Raw genomic sequence first — 24363 nt, forward strand, 5'->3', positions numbered from 1 at the left:
CACCCTTTCCAATAGACCTCTGTACACAAAGGGTGGTGAGTGGTCAAAATGGATGTGTTTATTTTTTTCTAAATATTCCTGCCAGCCAGTAGTTTAAGCTGAGCATCGGTGCCACTTCGTACACCTTCAGCCTCAGGGAAGGGTGTGCAGGTCAACGAGCACAACTGGAGGCCAAAAACATGTGTCTATCCGCCTGCAGACATTAGGCAGGATTTGTCTGTAGCACTGGCTGGAGAAGCTCCAGGTGAACATATTTCCACCACAGCATTTCAAGCAAAGCTAAGATGCTGTGTGGTGACGGCTCTATTCTGAGGAAGGAGTGCTGGAAAACAAGTAGGTTTTCATTGTACCTGTCTGATCTTCTGCCAGCTCATCTGCCTGGCAGATGGCCTGATGACAGAGGAGTGCTGGCATGCAAAGTTGGGGCTGTTCAGCTGCCTGGAGGTCGGAGGATTTCTAGAGCTTGATGTCTTTGGACAGCCCACAAAGAGGGTGCACTCTGAGAGGTGATGTCTATGGGGCTGCCCCATTGGTGGAGCATCCTAGAAACCCCACGTCTCTGCCTCCCTAGTCAAACTGCTTTGGTAGAACTTTCATGTCTACCTGCCACCCCAGGGCTTTGTTTTGTAGATGGTTCTGCAATATTGTTTAAAACCGGAGCAAACTCATTTTTTGAATTATTGAAATTCTCCCTGAATGGACTGATTATGTTCCTTCACATAGCTCTAGGAGCGAGTAAAAGAAAATAAGATTGATGATGTTAAGAGAGAAATTAGCAGTGAAAGAAATGCATCCTGTCTCGGGAGAAGGAACATTGGAACTAACCCGGACTGGGGTTTGTGTCTTGGAATCTTGTACCTGGGTTTGCTGAATGTGCCTGGTGTTATATCAAAGAGGTGAGTTAAGGCAAGACTGACTCGACCAGAAGCCCATGTCAATACTGCTGGTCAGCTCTGACATTCTGAGTCAGTTGTGACCAGCAGGCACTATCAGGATGGGATTAATCTGAGCTATTTTAGCAGCCTACTTTTAGATGAGGTGACGCAAATCTGGAAGTACCCGTTTCCGTTAATTACAAAGGGAATCTAGTCAAGTAGCTCAGACATAGACAACCGCATCTCATCAGATAACTCCCCCTCTTCCTGACTCAGTACTGTGTGTATGAGATGAGGTAATAGCGTTCCCTTTCTTGTTTGCTTAGATTGCATGGAGGCCCACAAAAAAGAACTGCTAAATGCTTTTAAAGTGTTCATCAGATCTGTTTCGTGCCTGTGATGCGTCACATTCTAAAAAAGGGCTTCATAGGATCAGGAATTTGGGAGCACTGAGGGAAATTAAAAAAAAATATATTCCGGAACAGAATTTCAAAAGGCATATTTTCTTCTTCCACTCTGTGGGTTTTTATCTAGGGGAAAGCAAAAACGGTCAGCCCTGCACAGGTGCTTGCTGTGAAGCAGTCTAAGGAGCAGGAGAGGGTCCCTGAGAAGGGCAGAGGGGCCATGCCGCGCCAACCGAGACCCCCAGGAGCAGCGACGTGGTGGGCAGGCGGAGAGCACAGGGGCAGCTTTGCGCACTTGCTTTTCTGGAAGTGCTTTCCCAACAACGTGAGGCTGCTGTGGACCTCTGTGAAGGCATGTTCTCTTTGGATCAAGGAGACCAAACAGACACATCCCTGGTTCTGTTTCTGATCTTTAAGTGGAGTTTATTATCACAGAGGCAAGGGCAGTCAGCCAGGTGGGAGGCAAGGCGCTGGGGGACCTGTTCCTGACATGTAGCTCACACCCCAGGGAGCAGTGAGCTGGGACAGAGAGCTCTGGAGATGTTCACAGCTAGCAGAGAAGCCAACAGGCCCTCAGTGCCACCACAATGCTACTCAATGGAGCTGGACTGCGTTGTCAACTTGATCTTGGGACTACCGAGGAATTTTGGCCTCAGCAGCTCCTGCCGATCCATGGCTGGTGGTTTGGATTACCCAAGACCCAATTCCAGCACAGCTCTGCTGCTGGTCATGGGGACGTGGCTCTGGCATGGGTCATGCTAGATCTGCATGCTGCCCAGGGTGGACATGCTGCAAGAAAAGCACCCACATCTTGGCCTGGGAGGAATAGCTCTGAGATGATAGTTGTGTCATTGAATCAGATCCCTCAACAATGCTTTTAGATTTGTAGTTGTCGGGAAATGAAGTTCAAGCATTTTACAAGTGTTTTCTAGATTAATGAAAGATCTTTAATGAATCACTAATTGGATTTCTATGTTAATCAAGTTTTGATTATGTGTTACATGCTCAGGGTCACCGTTTCAAAAGGGTAATGTCAGAATTATCTTCCTTGTCTGCAGTTTTTGTGGCAAACCTTGCGCTTGCTCCATCTGATTAGGAGGGGGATGGGATAAAATTAAAAAGTCTAGATTCAGATTCTAAGAATCCAACTACAGACTTGAAATTAGTTTTATTGGCAAAATAGATTACATTGCTGCAGCTCAGACCCAGAGCTCAGTCCACGAGTCCCAGTGCTCTTGTGCTCTTTATTCAGCAGCTTCATTCGGACCCAAACAAATGCCTCAGCAAACAGGGATGGGCATTTTACAATGAATTCAGGCTCACACGCACTTTGTTCAGCTCACCTATTTTTCTGCAAATTTTCACAAGATCTATCAGGTTTCTTTACACTTCAGCACATCCACCAAATTTCTGCACTACTTTCAGAGAAGTTTGCCCTTCAAATTGCATGCAGATTTTTCCTTCCTATAAATATATATATATTTATACACACAGATACATATATAGATAAGTTATCTTTTAGAGTTTGCTTGTTGTTTTTGTGGGTTTTTTTTTCCCCGCAACCATTAAACCATTTGAATTTTCTTTCCAGTACTCATTTTCAAAATAAACAACCTGAAGCTGGGTTTGGATTGTGAGAGGGAAGGCCTGCACATATGTTTCAGAACAAATGTGTGGGTGATATAAATCTGGAGCTCAGATAGTTTCCAGCTGACTGATGGACACATAAAACAAGTATCAGAATCCTTTTCTTAGGTTTCAGGCATTCTGGCAGAACTTAAATGAGAGAAGAGGGATGCTTTAGCAGAAACATTAAAGCAAATCATTTGGAAGGTAGGTGGGGGAAAAAAAAAAGAGATGTTTTGCAGTTGAAGTCTTAAGTGCTGTGGGTCAGATCCTTAGCATTAGAGGTTATTTAAAGCACCTGGAGAGCTGATACAGCTACCTTGAAACAGAAGTGTTGCTGGATTTTGGAAGGTAGCTTTTCTTCACTTATAATGTGAGTGCCTGACTGTTGCATAATTTGCATAATCAAAAATTCAGATCAGGTAAAAGGTATTATATGGTAAAAACATCTAAACTGTTCTTGGTTTATTTGTGAGAGGCAGAAAAGAGATATTTATCTTAAAAATAAAACTGAATTATGTTTAGTTATGTTGGTCTGACAGTCTTTCATTGCAGAAGAGGTGACTTATGTAACAAGTATCTGAAGACCACAGACACATCTATCCAACAAGAGCATTCAACATTAACCATAATACGAGGCGATTAAGATATGAAAATTCAGTTACATGTTGACATGCAAAAAACCCTTAGAGGACCAGGTGTCAGCGCTGAGTTGTCTTAAGTGAATGCCAGTATTGTCCGTGCAACGCGGTAAGATTTTTGAAAAATGCACACAATAAAGATATACTAATTTTCCTTTATTAAAGGTACTATCTATAACCTAGGGATCTGAATGGACTGAATAGAAATACCATGAATAAAATTACAGCTTTCAGAAATAGACACTAAAGGTGTTTTGATTATTTTAAATGAAGTTTCTTTAGCAGGCAATCGGGATTCCCCCAGTGTGCTGAAAACTGTAAAGCGCAAATGAAAATGAACAGTGAGAATCCAGACCTGCATCAGGGAGCATAGTATTGTGCAAATAACTAAGGACTTCAGGCTGCAGCGCAGCTCATGGAGAGGGAACGACATGGACTTACAAGCTCGGATGTGCCCTGTCCACCACGAGCAGCCGTGCTGCCTAGCCCAGCACTGTGCTCGGTACAGGGCTGCACAGAGACTGCAGAGCTGAGCCGGCTCCCTGAGGACTAATTTAATATTTCTGCTAATTTGATTTGTATCTAGAGTCTTCAAAACAAGTTTCTGTTTCCTATTAACAAGATGACCACTTCTGCTTATGGGGCACTTTTGAGATTAAATACCTGAGAGCAGTCGGGCTGGCTGTGTGCAGGGAACGAATGCAGCGCACAGGGAAAAAGCAGGAGACTCGTGCCCAAATTCAAACGTGACTAAAGCAGAGTGAAACAGTGGAAGCAGCAGAAGCTGTTACAATCTCTGCTTTCTTCCAAGCTACATCCTCGTGCCTCTTCTAGGCTCTCCCTAAAGTCTGTGGGGACCAACTGATTTCAGCTCCAGCAGGCAGTCTCTCAGAGTCAGTGGCTTAAATGCAAAAAATTAGGTTTGGGAAGTGATCCTACAGAAGTCTGAATCAAGGCTGTCTGGGTTCAATTTGTTTCTCTGTGTTGCTAGAAAATGAAGGGATGAACAGGTGGAAAATAAGGTTGCAAGAGAAGAAAAAAAAGCATGAAATTCAAGAAAGAATACGTGTTTTCTGACTTGTTCTCTGGAGGTAGGAAGAGTATGTTTATTATTAATGGAGGACTCTGTTGTTGTTCGTGCCCTACTCCAAAGTGTCTGCATTGTCCAAATGTTGCCTGGTGCTCTGGACCACATCTGAAATGAATCAGCTGGTGAGAGCAGGGAGTTAAATTCTGGCATGGCAAACTTCAGCCAGCATTTGTCCAAGAGACCAGAGACATAACGACTCTGACCATTCCTAGGGATGAAGGGATCTTCGCACTGCTTGCTGCCCAGATTCTGCTCTTGACATCACTCTGCAAGAAGTTTCATCTCTGTAAGAGCTGCTATTTTTTTGGCTTTCCAGAGGCTGATATGTTTGCATAAAACATTTGGCTAGAAGAAATGGTGAGTTACAATGCAGAGTTGCAGGGTATGAAAGGATAAGAAAAGCAGGAGAAAGGCTGATTGCAACAAATACTTCTTGCTCTAACAAAGGCTATTTGGGGGGGGCTGCCTCCCACAGAAAGTGATTTGAAGTTATTGAACAGACGTTGCCTGCTTTTTAGTGTCTGGCAGAGTCCTAGCAGTCTGCACTGCAGCTCACTAGGGAATTCAGGGTACTAAGCAGTGATGAGAAAGGAGAGAAAAAAAAAAAAAAGAGTGAAGTGTTGAGAAATGGAAGTAGCAAAATTAGAGGTAGACTTCAATTTATGATTTGGAAGCCAAAAAGAGCTCTCCAGGCGATTGAGCAAGCTGCCTTCAGTTGCAGCAGCTCTCCTTACGGCTTCGAGTGGCCAGCTTCTAGATTGCTTTGGTTTGTAGTCACGGATAAGCACTCCCTCTGGAAATTACAGAAAGCAGCCTGCCACATCAGCTCACAAGCTTATTAAGTTATATTTTAATTGTGTTATTAAACCTTTCTCACTTTTGCTTTTGTCTGTTTACCTTCCTGATTCATCTGGATCAAGCTGTGCTGGCACAGGAATGTGGTTCCTCCTGAATTGTGCTGTTTATTTGTAATAGGACCTGTAATGAGAATGGGTGACACCTGCTGCCCAGAAGAAAGCTCAAATTTATCTTACTCTTTCTATTAAAGGACTGAGGTTGGAGGTGAGGTAGGGGAGTGCTACAGAAATGTGCTTTAGTAGTAGGGAAAGAATTTTGTTTCTGTTTCATTTGATATAAAGCATCAAGAAATAGGTTGATGGACAGAGGTTATCATCTTTGTTCTCACCTTAGCTATTTCCTTCCTTTCCCAATCTTTTTCTCTTTCCTCTGATTTGAAATTCATCTTTGGCTCCAGGGACTCATTTTGGTGGGCTATCTTAGCACTTCCCATACGAAAGATTATGCTAAGCAGTCGAAAAAATTAAATATACTCTTTTGGCTCCAGGATCAGACAGATAGAATTACTACTGGGTCTGGAGGGAGGAGGAACTGCAGATGCCACTGCTTTTTTCCTTTATAAGCAGCAAATATTACCTCCTTTGAGTGAATTACTGAATTTTATTTTGAATTATATCTGGTCACAGTTGCATTCTCTTTTGTCATACAAGATAGAAGCTTGTGTTGTATCTCTAACTTAAATCCATAGGAGCTGACCTTTAAAAAAATGCCTGTGCTTGCCAGATGTTATTACTAAAGACTATAGGAGATAACACTGCTATTGTTTAGTGTGAGACACAGCACTGACCCCTCAGACACCTTCAGTAGCCATCGGTGCTGTTTTATTGCAGTCTGTTCTTTATCATTTGTTTCCCCCATCACCCACAGCTGTACGACACTGCTAAAGCAACACGTCACAGAGGTAGGCTCCAGGGACTTTTTCTAGCAGCAGAATAGATCATTGATTTGTTAACACAAGTAAGCAATTAAATAAAATAAATTAATACATTGATTTAATACATTGATGAAATAACATACCTTAGCCTGGACATACTCAAACTCTCAGCTGTGCACATGTAATTCAGATTCGGAGGGAAACGATTACTACACAGAGTCTCACGTATAAGGTGTTGAATAGGAACAATGGGAGCAACTGGCTGTTATCTGAATGAAGTTATTTTGCCTGAATATTTCGAGATATTTTTAGTTTTCCTACAATAACAAACATTCCCCAGCTCTTTGATCAACTTGATATTACAGCGAAAGAAGAGAAGGAAAAAAAGAGAAAGGAATTGCCATCTGTCATCTTTGGCTAATTATTTCAAGCCCTCCCTTGTTCTATACACTGCAGCACACTATTTTAGGACTTGTTAACTGAGAAGTCTTCTACTCTGCAAGAGCATAAATGAGTTCACCTCTAGCAAGTTCCCTGCTGCTCAGCATGTTGTGCCGTCGTTTCATACAACCTTCCTCCCAACCTAACATCATGATTTATTAGTTCAGTCAAGTCTGGTTTACCCTTCTCCCTCAGCTGAACCAGCTTTTCAGTGTGAGACTGTTTTGTCGCCTTTTTTGTGGATGTATGGGGAAGAAGAGGGAACAGGTCTGCATTCCTCCAAACCCGTTAGCAGTCCAGCACCCTGACATTAGCTCTTCTGTAGTTTTTGGAGTGAGCCAGTAAATGAAGGAGGTCTCTGCAAGTGTGGAGGGACCAAATCAGGCAGCAGGCCTTCCTCTCAAAAGATGCTTGTAGTATTTGTGTGAAAAGCAATATGCAGTGTGCTTCTTCCACCTACCCTGCGGACATAGCACCCCAAAGAACCATACAGAGTGAGGAAGCAGCTTCATTACTGCAGACTTTCCCGAAAATTCCTCTTGAGCCCCGAGATGTAGATTACCTAAACAGAGGCCACCTTTTTTTTTTTTTTTTTCCTTATAACTGAACTACTTTAGCATTCTGGGTGAATTGAGACTTGTTTTTTTAACTCTTTTGCTGAAATTTTTGTTGCTTTCTCATTAGATTTTTAAAGGTTAAAGTGCATCACGATGCATAGAATAGAATCTATCCTCGTTTTGTAAGTGCTGACAGTTGTCATACCATCTTTCATTTTCACAGAAAAATGTGGTTTCTTTTTTAGTTCCTTCAGCAAGCTGATGGTTTTTTTTGCAATATAATTGGAAAACAAGTTTTCCAGATAAATTTTTACAGTCTGGATATGTTGAAACAGTGTGATTAAGATTTGAGTTAATTAATAGGAAAGAAGCAAGCAAGCTTTCAGGAAATACCAAAATCTCGCTAAAAATTTAGATCCTTGTGAGCTTTTTAAAAAGCAAGGAGGGAAATTAAAATTATCTTTCAATGGCTTTTTATTTTTTTAACCAAATGACTAAATAGTCTGAGCTAAAATCCTGGCTTTGTGCATTTTAAGCTTTGGTATGCTTGGAGATAAACCATGGTATTGTCCTCCATTAGACTAAGAGTATTTTCTTTGAAAGTTAACAACTACAAGTGGACAGTGATGGTAGGAAGAGAGATTTTTTTTTTGAGAGAGCCCTACAGAATGGCTACTAAATGTCATCCTAAGACTCTGAACTTCTCCATGGACATCCATTTAAAAGCACCACATAAAATCAGACTCAGTGATTACACTGCGGCTGTGTGAATTTGTTCTGAATTTAAAAGACTTCCAAATATTCATTTAAATTGAATATTTATCAAGGGTCAAACATCTTGAAAAACAGTTTTATATGCCCTGGTTATATTTCACTTCACTGGTCATCTGGTTTTAACAAGGACAAGCAGCAAAGCAAAGCTATTTTTGGGTTTTATCTAAACCCAGGTAAGAGTAGACTGCATGTGCAGAGCCCCAGGAGACTGAAAAACATGAATTTGAACCACTTTTCCAAAACCGTTAGTTTTTTTTTACTCCATAGAATGTAGACCGTGCCAAAAAATACCAAATGAATCTCACTTATGTCTTTCCTACACTAGCAGCACTCTTAGGCTGAAAATTCACACACATTATTCAAAGAAAATTAAGAGACTGCAAGAAGGCAATCTAAAGCTTAACCTGCCTTTATTTTTTTATCTAGTTGATTTTTTACTTTGGAGTATATTTCAGTATTTTATATGTCATTGAAAACTATAGGATCAGTGAATGACATTTCTTCTACATATCTGCCACTTGAAATAAAGCCAAGACACAAAGAGCAAAGAGTATATTCACGAGAAAAGTATAAGAGAATCTAAACAAAATACGGAAAAAAAATAAGTCATTACTTAAACTTATACTATGTGCTACACAGGAAAGTAAACTGTAATCAGTCACAACTCCTCCATCCTCTCAATATCTCTGTACCTATAACATTGAAAAAATCCTTACTTCAGGAGATCGAAGATTAATATAAACCTGATAAAGGAGAGACAATATATACATACCAGCAATTAAGAAAGGTGGGTGAACTGCCCAGATAACTGTCGCATCAACAATGAAATACAATAAATCTGTATTATCAGAACTACTCCGTCAGAAAAAAATATTAAGTATTAGTAAGCAGCTGTGCATTTTGCAGCTTCTTAAACAATTTTCAATTTTTATACACGTTATTAACAATTATTACAGGCTTGGCTGAGGCAGGCATCTAGAGGACTATGATAAACAGACCTGCTGCTCTTCCCCTAGTTCAGAAAACATAGCGCAACTGAACGATGAGAGACTACAGACTGACATGAAGAAATGAAACATTTTTACAGACATCAGAAAGTTAGAAAGAAAGCATAACTTCACAAAACATCACTTATTATTAGTTACCTGTCCCAGAGTGTAGGTGAAGATTTTGCGAGCCTGCCCTGGAGAATTCTAGGTTGCCATAGGCAGGTTGGCACCCAGGAATTTCGTACCCTGCAGCATGAATAGAGGATAAACCATGGCTAGGTATGGCTCATAAGACATACGAGTGATAACCTAGCTAGATTTGCTGCATATTAGTAGGCTATGGCATAATTTGGTACTAATTATTATTCAGGATATCTTACTTTAAAGCAGTATTAAAACTACAAAACAAAGTGATGTTACAGCACACGCATTTAGTGATTTTCTTGTATGACTATTGTAGGTCAGAATAAGTATTTATATTTGACCTTATGATGACTGTAAATGGGTGCTACTCCACTTGTTTTACCAGAGAAGCATTTGCTCTTCAAATTTGTGAATCAAGCCCTTATAGTTTTGCATTGTAAAAACATCAGATTAAACAAATTTATGCTTCATTGAAAGAGGGTCAGCAAAATTCCTTCTGAACACCGTAGTGAGAACATGTTTAATAGTTTTAATTAAATCTGGGCTGAGGTTCAAGTTCCACATACCAGGTTCCATGCACATCTACCAGCAGCAGAACAATAGCTGCAAAATATTTGCTGGAAATGAAAAGCACAAAGAGAAGCAATCTGAACTAGCAATATAAGCTATGAATAACACACAGCAAAAGCAGATCCAGAGCCCGGGAGAAGGCCAACGAGGCAGGCAAATTAGCAATGAGAACTGTTGCCCAACGCTAGCATCAGGCAATGTTTTTAAGATTCAATACACTCTGCTCAGTCAAGCAACTTCTCACTCAAATCAAAGGTGGCTTTTCCTGAGTAAAATCTGAGTAAGGACTACAGCATTTGGCCATGCAGAATACCTCATACAGTATAGCTGTGTGCCTTTGCAGTATCAGAAATGCAACATAACATGCCTTGAAGGATAAACTCAATAAAAGATCCATTTTCCTCACTCAAGTATATTCATATTTACGAACCAGAATTTCTGCATAAGCTTTCCCTGTGGTCAGTGATTGCTACACATGTAAAAAATCCTCCCTTCCAGTATTCACCATCAATTACTAGTGTGTACTGCAAAGTAGGGACCTTCTGGACCATGAACACATCTTTATATACAGGATACATTTCAGGAGCAATAACTGTGCTACAGAGAGCAGCAGAGAATCTCAGTGTTTGTGGGAAAGGAGAACTCTACTGAGTCTCTTGCCACTGCTGTAAGTCCACTCTGAGACTGGCTTCATGTCAAGATCTACCATCAGCCAGGTGATGCTCTTTAAGCTGCTCTGAGGTAAAACACTAAGTGAGTTCCAGCATGTTACTCTAGTTGTGCCGCTGAGTTGTTCACTGAATAAGGAAGGAACATTTAAGTATCTTTTAACTTCTTCCATACCAGCCTTGGATTAAGTATGTGAAGACATTCAGGGATGACTGAAAAAATGAGCTGGCCTGAGGTTTAGATGTTGTCATCACATGAATTTACAGCAATATTAGCTTCAAAATTGAAGTGGAGGTGAGAATAAATCTCTGCAATCTGTAATACCTCAGTATTGTTGGTTCTGCAGTGAACTGTCAATATTACTTTGGATTATGTATCTCACAGCTTTTCTGATGTTCTCAAACTGCAAATCTCATAATCAATAGGTGTGTACTTATTTAATACATACCAGTTCTGTGGTACTTCACTAGGTATTTTTATTCTCAACTAATGGGTGTCAGGAAAGCAGTCCCTTGTAGGAACCCAGAATGGAAAATGATTTCTACCTAGCTCTCCGTTTTGTATCTGCATATTTTTAGGTACAAAATTGTAAACTGCTCCTAAAAATAAGGTCTTTGAAATCTTAATTTTGAAAAAAATCAGTAGAGATTTTTCAGACCAGTGCATTTTGCATATTTCTCTGCACTTCACCAGAAAACCCTCCATAGTAGTTTTCTAATGAAATAACAAAGCTTGCAAATTCTGGGATGGATGAAATGAAAACATTGGGCTTTTCAAGCCCCCAAAATTAATTAAATTTGAGCTCTTGGAGCAAAGAAGCCATCTGAGCAGGGAGAAATCTCTGCTATCTTCAGATCCAATACTGGCTCTTTTCCATGTAGTTTTAATCTAACCTGTCTCATACCTTTTACTGGTATATAGCAAATAGCTTTGCTATAGACAATCTTGACAAAACATTTTAGGGCTATGAGGTTGTGAGATGTTTTGACAGAGAGGGGAGGGGTGTGAACTCCACTTTAGCTGATTGCTTAGGTGTTTTTTCCTGACATCTTTTCAGTAGTTAAGTCCCATGTAATTGCTCCATAAATGAGCTAATGCAGAGAAAAGGTCTCTGCTCTAAACATGGTGGATCTTTCAAAAGCTCCCCTAAGGGATTTAATAACATCCTGTCTCAGATAATCAGTGTCAGTTGTAGTCAGTCTAATCACATTCTCATGTGCAAGGTTGAAAAATATTTAGTAATGGTAAGATTTATTTATTTGCCTGATACACAAACACAAAAATTAATTTTTCAGCTTCTCAATTTACATGGGATATTGTTTTATCATTGGCAAATCAGAAATCAGCAAAATATACATATATTTTTCTCTAAAGCAACTGTAAATTTTAAAGGAACCAAAATGGAACATGCTCCCAGTTCTGTTCCTGTGTTTCTTTCCTGAAATAACAGTTGTGAGAAACTTGTAAGTACTGAAAATACTAGAAAACCATTTTTAAAAATAATATTTTATAGTCTCTTTATGCAAATCATAATTTACTACAGGAAAAATATCAGTCTCCAAAAACTGATGATAAAGTATTTCAGATTATCAAATTTTAAAATTACTTTTTCTTACCCCATAGCATGATAAAGTAACTCATTTTCCTTTCCTTTCTACAGAGCTTCCCTTATCCCTCACTGATGTGATTGAGACAGACTCCAGTGTCAAGTGAGGTTCGAATTTGGGCATGCTGTTGTAATAGCTTGTGTTTCCTTGTCTTGTTCTAGAACATGAAGTATGTTGCTTCAAATGCTGCCTGTGGCTCATTTGACAATAATCACGGAAGATACTTGCAGACCTCTAGCCAATTTGAAAAAAAAAAAAAAAAAAAAGTGGATTTCTCAGTGGAACTTGATCAACACTTATTTCACTGTCTAGAGAAGAACAACTAACAGATCATCAGTTTTGGTGGCAGATGGTGATTGATCCACTGTGCCTGGAGTAGACTCCTACAGAATGCTTTGTCTGTTTAAGAAATAATGTTGTTAGAAAAGTAAACACAATGCCCCATATGCTCCGCTCTCCCTATTTCACAGGTGAGTAAAATTTTTAGCATTTCATATATATAAAAATCCCTGGTTCACATGCTACATTTCAAAAACATTGCTCTTTTTGTGCTAGAATATACATTGTTATTTTGTAAATGCCAATGTAAACCTGAATGATTTTTCTGAAATAAAGTGGTTTTCAGAAGTTTTAGAATTTCATAGTCACTTCACTTGTGAGCAGAAAGGACTTAGTGAACAGACTTTAGTGGTCTCTAAGCAAAAGCCACCCCAAATCTTTCATCTGTTAAAGGGAGGAGGATTTTCTGTAGAGCAGGAAAGAATGTGTCCTGATCTGATTTTAGCTTAAACTCAGAGCTCTTTAAGACCCGAAGAGGATTTGAAAGTCACCCTTAAACTAGGTTGTGCTATTATCATCTCTGTACTTGCCCAATTTAGCCGTATTTTACCCCACTATGAAGAAGTTAGGCACAAGAACCACTATTTTTGCTTCTGTTAATACCATGCAGCTATTTTCAGAGCATTCTTTTATAAACACTAATAACCCCAGATGAAACATTGACAGAGCAATCTGGAAGAACTGCAGGGACACCTCAGAACATATTGTCACGATTCTACCTCCACATCCCGTCCTCATTGAAGAGGCACGTGGTTGTGATGCTGATTTAGCATCACAGACATGCAAAATTCTGTCAGCTGCTACCTACTTTCCTGCCAATGTAGGTAACTGGCTGTCATCTCCACGGAACAAAGGCTGGAGCTAATAAAAATGTCAAACCATCCATTTTCTGAGGTCTGTTCCTGGAGTTACTCAGAACTATCTATGACCACAGCATTAAATAATGTAAAACTGCTGCAGGGACTGCAACAATGTATCTTAATGAATATTTTAAATATGATTCCCTAATTGCAAAACAGAGTCCTACGGAATCATGCATCTACCAATTTGGAGTAATCTGCAGGGACTGGACCAGCAGCTCCACAGTGCAGTCACAGATACTAACAAAGTGCCTGGGAATACAAGAAGGCTGGGTATGTCCATCAAGAAGAAAAAGGAGGAAGATGTCACCTGCTTTTGTCACCTGCTGTCAGGGAAATTATTATCTATTTTCTGAGAGTATAGGAACACAGAGATGTTACTCTGCCAGCTCAGTCTAACACATTTTAGGAGACGGTGTTTCACTGGCAAAAGACCTGCTCACTTGGGCACCTCTTAGTATCTTTCTGACCAGGCACAAAAATCTACCCTTTTTCCTCATTCCATTTCTTGTCTTTTTTTGCCTCACTCTTCTAACAAGCTCCTGCCATGGCTTCTCATCTCCAGCTTTGCTCATCTGTGCAATCCCCATCTACTATGTTTCTGATGTAGCCGCTGGCTACTCTTGATGCATCAGCTCCTGCAGTAAAGACCACTTCTATGTCCCCTCTTGGGAAGCCAGACATTACACCAAGCTTCATCTGCCAGGAAGGGTTAAGGAGGAAGTCTTGTTCAGTCTTGAAACTCTGGGACCAAGAATACTCTGAGATTGAACCTATGTGAGATTTAGTTGTCAAACTAATATGTCTATGTTTACCAGGTATAATCTTTTTTTTTTTTTTTCCAGATGCTTTTGAAGTGTGCAACTTTGAATATTTATAAAAATGTTATATCACAAAATATTGACACTCTGGAAGGCTCCTTGGAGTATTTTAGGTCCCAGCTCCAAAGCAGGCAGGCTGAGGGCTTCTTAATGAAAAAAATCATTGGCTATTTTTATGCTATACCCACATTTTTTTCCTTAGTTATATTTTCAGAAGTGTCTAAGGCATTTTAATATAAAAATATGGCATGCAACATTCCAATTGATACATCCAAAATTTTGCAAAGCATGAAGCAATCTATCAGTGGAAAATTTTGAGTGACTTTGGCTATCAGGAACGCTACCCAGTCATCATATCTACCTTACCTAGCTACTTATCTATATTTAGCAAACCATGCGGGCAGCCTTTTGTGGAGTCAATGTGTATGTATACACACACACACATACATGTGTATGTACATACTTTAAATCCATATTTTCAGAAAATGTATGTGGTAAATAACATGTAAAGTCTTTAGAGTTAAACTTCCATGCTCAGCTATAAATACATGAATGAATAATCATCACTGTATTAGGCATATTGTGAGAGCAGTTGTGGTAGGATTGGAGCTACTTGCAATGTTTGATTTTGTTTGTTGATGCCTTCAAATATATGTGTAGCTGAAACACAGATTATCTTTCACTCAGACACAAGGCGGTTGGTTCAATACAGGTGTATCAACAAAATGTAAGGATTTATGACTAAATGAATTAATGAACTTCCTGTTCTCAAAATGCTTAGAGAATACCCTCTGTGAATAATGGCACAGGAGGCAACATGATCTAGTTGGAGATGTCCCTGTTCCTTGCAGGGGGGTTGGACTAGATGACCTTTGAAGGTCCCTTCCAGCCCTAACCATTCTATGATTCTATGATTCTATGAGCTAATCAGTTTTACATAAATTCCTAATAATTAACAAGTGGTGTAAACTCTCAAAAGAATCTGTGGAAACAGACCACATTTTTCCAAACTTTTGCTGACATTATTTATTGCATTAATTGAGTACTCTAGTTTGCATATGAATATCCACCATTGTCTTGAATCTAGTTATGTATTACAACAAAATCCAAGACTGTGTGAAGCTTTGCAAACTTGGCGATCACTTCTCTTGGTATCACTGTGGCATTTTATTGTGGCCGTATGACTTCATATTTTGTCAGTCTTTAAATGCATGAAATATACTAACTGATCTGAAATTTAACAGCTGGCTGAGTGCAATTTTACTGATGATTAGATTTGGGGGAAGAGAAACAGGTGCAGAAACACTCCCTCCTGCAACCACAGAAAAATATGATAGGAATTAGTCATTCAGTATCTGCATGGAAATAATCATAAATTGTTAATAATATTTCATTTTGAGTCTCCTACTTGGGAAGCGGATCATCTGCATATTGCGAAAAGCATTAGCTAGCTTTACTGTCTTGCGGCTTATAAACTATTGCTATAGAATAAAAACAGTCACACTTTTCAGAGTTATAGATCATCTTTGCAACATAATTCAATGACAGATGATAGTTTGTATACTACTTAAATGCATTTTGTTATTTCCTGTGGGAATCAATAGCCGTAAATGCATTGCATAGGTGCCAAAATACACCTGTTGTCTGTAGACACTTCCCATTGGAACTATACTTGCTTATATGTTTTATATGTCTCATGAAGTTTCAGTATTAGTAATGGCTCTCCAAAGCTGTCGATCATAACATCCAACAGCTTCTCTGAGGCATTTATTCTGATGATGAGTTTCTGTATAACGGCAGAACTCAGTTTTCACGAGAAATGGTTTTCCACGCACAGGAAAACAAATACAGACTAACCTAAGGGCTATCCTTTCCTCCATTTCCCTTGGGTTCTTTTCTTCAACTAGCTGAATGTGTTGTTTCTAATGTAATTAGGCCACCACAAATAATTTCCTCCCTACTTGTTATCTATCATAAACGCTTTGCTCCAGTGTCTTTGCAGCAGATCCATTTTTTGCCCTTTTATATGGTTTGACTTCAGGCAATCTTTATGCAGCTCCAGCTGCCCTCTCTGAGCGCACTTCACAAAGCTTGTTTCAACATGGAGAACATTATGGGGTAGTTGTCAGTTAGTATCTGGCCAAGAAGACTTCTGTGTCTAGAAGTGAATTTTTGCCAACCTTAATGAGATGTCTTTGGAAAGATGTTTTGGTTTCCTAATAGGGAATATTAGGATGCTTCCGGTATTAGCTGCATAAATTAGGCATACATTAAAAGCTACCTTCTAAGTCCTTTATTGCCAGTGTAATTCTCCCTTTTACCCATTTTTCCACAGTCTTGGAGCTTCTAAGTTTGGGAGCTTTGGATAATCACTGACTCATTTTGTCATCTAGGAATGAACTATGTTAGAGGACTTTTCTAAATATATGGATGTATTTACTGCAGACATCAGCTGTGCTTGTATTTACATTTCATACCTTTTCCAAAATCTGCAATGATGTTTTTAACTAGGCATGTGAATGTGTGAATAAAATCATACTGAATATAGAGTAGGATTAACTTTACTGAGAATAGCAGCTCTTTTGTGCAAAGCCTTGTTTGTGCTTGCATGGTTCCAGCGTTCCATGCCTGGTGCCTCAAGAGAATCTGAAAGAACTAATAATTACAAGACATCCCTTTAAAATGACATGTTTTACATGGTAAGTCAAATAAAGCTAACACTTAAGACTGAAATATACTCCTTTCACCCCAAAAAGATATCCTAAATTATATCTGATTGCTCAATAACTTTCATTTATTCATTGAATATATAGGCTAAAGATCTCTTTTCTAAGCAGTTCAGTAAACTATCATGTGAGATGTTTCAGCAAGAGAGCGACGTGCCGGCATGCTGGGGAAAGGGCAGTGATGTGTCTCTGGGAAAGCTATGCAGAATTCTGGTCATCGGTTTTCAAGAGAGGGATTCACTTTTGAAGAGATGCACAGAAAAAGCTTTTTCAGAGACTTAAGAGACATCTTAGAAAACTCAAAAGCAAAGCTGCCCAAAGATCAGTTCAAGAAAAGAAAGATCGAGTGGGATATGGCTGCCATTTTATACACAACAAGGAGAGGAGAAAAATTATCTTCTCTAAAGAAAAGCAATGGCTTAAGAAGAAAGTGAACAGAACTGATAATGATTACATTTTCTTCTGGAAATTAGAACACTTCTAATGATGGAACAATATGATTCTGGAACAACCTTTCAATAACAGTAGTAGATAGAAAACCACTTAGAAGATGGAGTATCTGCTTGCCTGTAACTGCAGATAACTGTTCCAAAATGTCCAGGTTCTTAAATGTCTTTTTTTCCTAAATTACTTTTTCATGAAAAAGCTATTGTCAATAGATTTATTCTAACAATAGATCTCAGCCCTTCCAAATCTACTCCCTCCAGTGTTCGATGACATTCCAGTAAATTGGTACTTATGGGAGAACAGAACCAGGCACCAGCTCAGTACTGCCAACAATGGGAGTCAGAAATGGAAGAAATCTTGTTGAGAAAGCCAGTTCTACCTTCCAGAACCTGATGCAGCTAATGACTTAGTCATTGGATCTCTGCTACCAATGCACTTATCAGTCCAACATTTTCACGTGTTTACAGTACAAATGCACTGCAACAGAGCAGTTGTATTTTCAAATGAGAATACTATGATTACAGAGATAATATCTAGAGATACATTCCCAGGAGATGCTTCCAGGCAGCCTAAAATCAATAGAAATGATGAGTATTTTACATCTCTCCAGGTTTTGCTTCTGGTTCATCTATAGAACCCTTATGTTCTGCCCCCGAAGAGCATGGGTGTTTTCGCTGTGGATGGATTTCTACATTCCTTTTGCTGAGAAAATTAAGCACTGAGTGATCCGCTTCAGAAATCTGCTCACTGGAGAATTGGTAAGTATGCATGTAAACAACTGCCCTAGAGTATAATCTGAGCTATTTTCGTGTTATAGCTTGGTAGGTTAGAAGAAGGAATTAATTAAAAAAAGAGAGACTAGATTTCAGTTCAGAAATTGTTTTTCTCTCTGCTCAGAAACACAGCTGAGTCCTCCTCTCCTGCCCGCCACCATAGATGTAGATTATTTTTGCTAAATTCTGCTCTTAGTGAGCAGTTCATCACTGACTGTACCTCTGATGAAATAATTCAGTGGAATTGCCTGGGTTGGTTAACATGGAGTTTATCCCTTGTATATCCATACAGGTTCTCTCAGTCCATCTTGCACTCTGTGAGGCTATTTGAAATTGATTCCTTTCAGTTTTATGCGTCTTCCATTATAAAGGACAGATTTTCTGTTGTTTTAGAGTATTCTACATGCATTTTGAAGACACTTGTCTATGCCGGGAACTGTTATATTGGACTCTTGGGTATGTCAAATGAACAATATGGCTCCCAACATAGAGAAAACCCGTTCACTTCTCTGTCACTCAACTTGCTCTCGTATCCTTTTCCTTTCTCATCCATTTAAAGTACGAGTTCATTGAGGGAGAGGAAATCTCTCAGGATCTTGGGAGAACAGCATACAGTATAATGAATCCTTAGCTCAGTATGGGACTTCAAGTGATATAGTAAAAAGAAAACGAGAGGGAGATTCTGGTGGAGTCGCTTAAGTGGAGAGTCTTTTGAGAAATCAAGAAAAAGCCTAGAAACAACAATATCTGAAGGACGGAAGTCCTTGAGATGTATTAAAAACATCCTAATACTCTCAGATTTTGGGGATTAAATTTCAGATTAGCTAAAGGGAATATTTGAAAATTATTTCCTTATCCTTAATACCATTTTAAACTAGACAAATATCAATAAAAAGGTCAAATCCAGGACAACATAGGAGCCAGAACAGGCTCAAAGGTAAAGACAACGCAGAATTTCACCACACTGCTGATGAGCACTGCCAGTGCAGGGGACAGTGCTGGGACGAAGAAGCAGGTGTGGTGCTCCTGCTGTGCCAGAGCGAGGGGCCATGACTACTGCTTTTGCAAGAGGGATGAGCAAGTTTTTAGCCTCCTCACAGCATCCTTTCCCTTGGCAGTAACAGTGGCAGGTCTCTGGCAGACGCCAAGCAGGCAGCTGCCCCAGCAACTGCGTACTTTGTCTATGTCCAGAGCTGGCTCTGCAAATCCCATTCCATTTATTTCAGGGCTTGAACCATATACTATACCTGGCGTAAGGCCCATTCTATGCTTTGAAAGTGCTTTGGGGATAAAAAAAAAAGTGCTGCAAAACAAAATTGCCAGGTGTGAGCAATCAAGAACACAATTAAATCTATTATGAATGGAATGAATTATCACCTTAAAAAAATATTAGCTGTCATGGAACATTTCTCATTTAGCAATTAAAAAATGTATATGTTCAGGTGAGTCTTATTACTGCTTGGCTAACTCCTGTTATGTGCTTCTAAATATTTTCTTTTGCCAGAACTGGCTGTGTTGCAGAAAACAGACTCAGTCTTCAGCCAGATGTACATCAGTGAGTCACGGGCACAAGACTGCTTTATTCAGTATAGACAATATCTAACTATGATAGCTGCAAACTAAGGATACTTTTAAAATTAGAGAGATATAAAGGCAGAATGTAGAATGGTGAGAATTCAATGAAATGGAATACACTTCTCGAAGGGAGAGCATTGAGGATTAAAGGTGAGACAGACTCTGAAGTAGTACTTGGCTGAAGTGCCGGTCTTGCTTTCAGGACATGAATACAGAAAGGTTATTCTGTCTAATCAGTCTCACAGACACCCACATTTGGGATTCTGGAGTGCCTTGGGAGACTGGACAGACACTAAGCTGCCTGGGGCCGAGCAGCTGAGCTCCCCGGCACTGCTGTGATTCCTCTATGAGGCAAAAGGTACAGATCCATGGAGGATCTTGACGCATTCACAGTGCTTCAAATCCACCTAACCCTTAGGCACAGGTAGTACAGAGTTAGCTCAAAGCCCAGTGGCTGTGATCTCTTTTTTAAGGACTCAGAGTTGGCAGTATAGATCACATTTGGTGATTTAAGCAGGGAGCACTGATTTGTTTCAATTTGAGAGACCTGAGTCTTGTTTCTACTTTTTCTCAGGATATATCATTGCTAGGTGGCTATCGGCACAGATTTCCATGCTTTCCATTGGAAATTGGCAGTGGATAACCAGGAATACAAAGTCATGAAGCCAGCAAGAAAGAAAGAAAGAAAAAAAAAATCTGTTCTGTGTTTTCTTGTTTCCTTGCCTATATATAGGCAATACCTATACGGTATTTCTCTCTTTCTTCAGCTGTTTAAGGATTCAGGGCTCCTTATTCAGGTGGTTTGAAAGCCCCCTCTGGACACAGGGATCTCTTCTTGAAGCAATGCAGTGTCTGTATTTTGTGCCCAGAATATGATTTGGCTCAGGTACCAGAAGAGCAAGCACGCGTGACTTTAGGTGCTAATGCTAACTAGGCTCTGCGAATAATTGAACTTTGAAATACATCCCTTTGGATTTGACTGCCAAGTGCAACTAATGGCTAATTGGGCCTGAGGTTTGTAAGAGTGCTAACTTGTTACATTACAAACATGGCAACCAGATAGTCTGATATGGTAGCTGAGCTCCTCAAACAAAACAAAAACATGTACAGGAAGCTAGGGAGGCAGAATTTCTAGTATGATAGTGGGGCCAAGACATATGGAAATCTGGTTCCTACTTGTGCAAGCTTTACTGGCTATAAGCAATTATAATCAAATTCCCACCTCAGCCAAAAGATAGCATTGTAATAATCCCTAATGTATACCAAGGCTCTAGATCAGTCCTGAAGGAGTTGGAAGAGTACCATGTGGCCCATATAACCAAATCTTTTACAGATGCAGAGGTCAAGTGAGACTGTTAATTCCAGACTGTACTGCCTTCACTCTCATGTAATTCCGGATCCACTAACTTTCCCATGGCCCCTGATAAAAGGTATATCTCCATTGCTAGAAATGTGCTACTGCTTAGCAGCTGAATAATGGGTTTTGTCTCTTTGTAAAATACCAGCTTCGGGCTCCTGTCAGTTCAAGACCAGAGCTGCAGCCTCTTGGCTCCTACAAGTGTAGAAGGTACTGAGTTAAACCAGGGTAGATCAAAGGCTTGTCTCTAGGTAAAAGAACTACTTTGCTTGACTTCTGAACTGGGGAAAGCATCATGCCTGATGAATAGACACCACAACTCAGGTAATGAAAATGACAGGGAATGGGTAGCACTTGATTAGTAGGTAGCAGACCATCCCCACTCCAATCATCTGGCAATAGGCTAAGTGGTATGTGCAGAAGTTGGTGACCACTTACATTACAGTCTGCAAGTGACCCTTGGGAATGTGAGATGCGAGAGGAAGTGTTTTTGAGAGAAAGAAGCACTAAATAAGTTGAATGACCCTATGGCCATGTTTAAGGTAGCTCAGGTGTGAAAAAAGTAAGTCCCCAATTATCAGATAGTTAATTCAGAACAGTTTAGGTTTTCTTTTTGCTGTGACATGTTCTCTTTGTTTTACAGAAAGAGAATTTTGGGAGCTGAAGGGCTACCTCCCCTCAGCTTCATTGGTCTTACTTGTACATTGTTTATTCCTAACACCCCTGTGATTTCCTCTGCATAATGAGAACTGAGAGTATAAAATTAAGAGAGGTTTAACTTTCCCATGTCCTTGTATTGCATAGGTACAGCACAAGATCACAGAAAGAACTGAAATTTCTGCTCTGTCTGAGCTGTAGCTGTTCTGCAGGAAGGGTGACCACCTTGACTATCACCAGAGGCTGCTCTGACTTACTGTTAACCACTGCACCATTGCAACTGGTGAACATCTGAGCTCTTGATATTAGAATTCAGAATTTTTTTACAACATATTTTTCTCTATTTCTCTGCCTCTAAAGCATAGCTAAACAGTGCATCTTGTTAGTTATTTCAGCAGCTGCTGGTCACTTTCTCTCAATCTATCCACCTTCTTTTGGAAAGAAGCTGCACTCTTCCATTGCTACTGGAAAGTTTAAGCCTGATTCTGGCAGCTGTTTTACACCTTTAGATGAGCAATCTTCCTGAATACTCACAGGAGTATCCAGTTAAGGTCTTTATAGTTTTTTTTGAAAGGATTTTTTCTTCATGACACTCTTCCTCTTTTGCAAAGTATATTTCAGCTTCATCTCTAAACCTCCTACTGGCAACTACCTCTTTGCTGAGAAGCGACATCCTTTCACGGTCTAATGCCTAGTGTCTTGTTCCTGTCTTGTTTTCATGTAATCTACTTTTAGCAGCTCCAGACATCTTGGCAGGAGGGCCGAAGCACACTCACTAGCTGTATTTCTTGGCCTTTTTCTGGTAAGACTCAGAGTTCCTGTACTCCCTATGGACCTTTGAATGAACGTAACAGAAGGGGAATGCAAAATCCTACTCTCTTTCTCCCTTCCTGTGTTCAAGTGCAACAGGAATGGCAGTTCCTGCACTCCTGGGGATACAGACAAGCTCAACTGTTTGGACAGCAAGAGAGTGGAAGAGCGCAGGCTGTCCTCTGCCTGTATCACTGGCCAATGTCTGAGAGACCTCCATGGGAGTCTAGCAATGAAGCTCCACAATTCCTTTTTCATATTATGTGTCTTAAAGGCACATTTTGATGTTTTAGGAGGAATTCCTGTCCTGGTGAAGTTAATATTGAAAAGCCAATGGCAATTTTGGTTTGAGTTTCTTCTCAGATTTCTTGTGAGGTCTTTAGCCAAACCTGTGGCCAAAGTTAATACTTGTAACTCATGATATGACATGAGCTTTATGCTCTTAGGTAGTCTACTAATAGGTTATCTATCTATACCCCAGAAGAGCCATAAGCTGCTACTTTCTGGCTCTTGAAGACTAATACAGGTAGATGATCAGCTCTGCCACCTCATATTAATCAAACCTGAGTTAGCAAAAAACCCCGATATGTTAGAGTGCTCTGATATTTGGCTCCTTTTCATTGCTTGTCTTTCTTAATATATTTCAGAAACATTTCAACCAAACCATTTGTCTTGGACAATTAGACTGAGATAAGGCTGCAGAAATGGGAAACTGAGGGAGAAAAAGGAAAACTTTCTTATTAGCTAGTGCTGCATTCAGTTAGCTGTGAACGTTTCTGGTTTATAGCATGAGTTCAAAAGAATTAGTACATTGAGTATCAGTAGTAAGTACAGGAACGGCTCACTAAAACAAACGCGGTTTTTATACACCTTGTGGAAGTTGTGTGACAATTTCTAAATTCTCTAAATACTTCATTAAATGTTAAGGAAAATAAAAATTTTATTTCCATTTGTAAGGGGTTTACATCCTGGAGTGAAAAAGCCTTTCATTTCAGGCAAGTCTTGCTCTCTGTTTAACTCCTAAGGGTAGGGCAAAAGTATTAATAGATTTTTCTGTCTTCACCTCACTAATGTTCAATCTCAGGTTCTTTTCAACTCTGCAGTTTTTTAGAGGACAGTAATTTGCTGAAGGAATTCTTAGCAAGCTGATGTCAATCTAATTACAATTAACAATATGTTCCATTTCCATTTTCCTCCTTCAAATGAGGTTGAATGATGGCAGTACTAGTCAGTAAAAAGATTTCAAATAAACTGAAGTCTCTCTAGATTTTTTATAAATACAAGGTTCATTCTTTTATGGTAGGCAGCAATTTTTTGTGTGTATCCCAACACTTTTCTGTTCATTTAGATTTGACAAGGTAAATGAGTAATAAAAATGAAACAGGAAAGGTAGATGCAAAGAAAATGCAGTTGTCTGGATTTATTGAGCCCCCTTGACTATGTTGAAATTATTTTTTTCTTATTTTTATAGCCATTAATTCTGTTCAAGCTTGCTAGTGTATGACAAACACCACATGAATGAATAAAGAAACAAGTCTTTCTTATGTGTTAATAGAAATGATGTACTCTAAAATTAGTATGTCTGCTGTGGCATGGAATAATAGACACTGAACAACTTGTTCTCTTGTCCGTAAATAGAATTTAAATATAGATATGAAATATAACAGCTTTTAGTTAAAATGGATAGTCTTACTAATTCAGAAGGTAGATGGGTAGCACCACTAAAGACGAATAAGAAGCAGGCAGGTGAACCAGCACTAGTGCTAGGAAAGTAGTGCATAGGCCAGGTGTGTTGGTGTATGCTCCCAGCAGCCTCTGGTGGCCACCAGATCATCAGCCTCTGGTGGTAGCAATGGGCTGTAAGAGTGTTTTCCCGGGA

General features: G+C 39.6%; 1 protein-coding gene across 2 annotated transcripts in view; it reads right to left on the reverse strand.

Annotated features, from left to right (window-relative positions):
• Nucleotides 1-24363, reverse strand: part of BEGAIN (brain enriched guanylate kinase associated) — a 157174-nt gene that overhangs the window by 68571 nt on the left and 64240 nt on the right. The window contains exon 3 of one of the 2 annotated variants that reach the window (XM_086613562.1): nucleotides 9286-9375. The exons of the other annotated variant lie outside the window; for it this stretch is intronic. Coding sequence (XP_086469688.1) covers nucleotides 9286-9375 — 90 coding nt within the window. The remainder of the gene's footprint in view (nucleotides 1-9285; nucleotides 9376-24363) is intronic. 2 annotated transcript variants of the gene reach the window in all.

Source organism: Tauraco erythrolophus, chromosome 6 (genome assembly GCF_009769465.1).
Source record: "Tauraco erythrolophus isolate bTauEry1 chromosome 6, bTauEry1.pri, whole genome shotgun sequence".
Lineage (NCBI taxonomy): Eukaryota > Metazoa > Chordata > Aves > Musophagiformes > Musophagidae > Tauraco > Tauraco erythrolophus.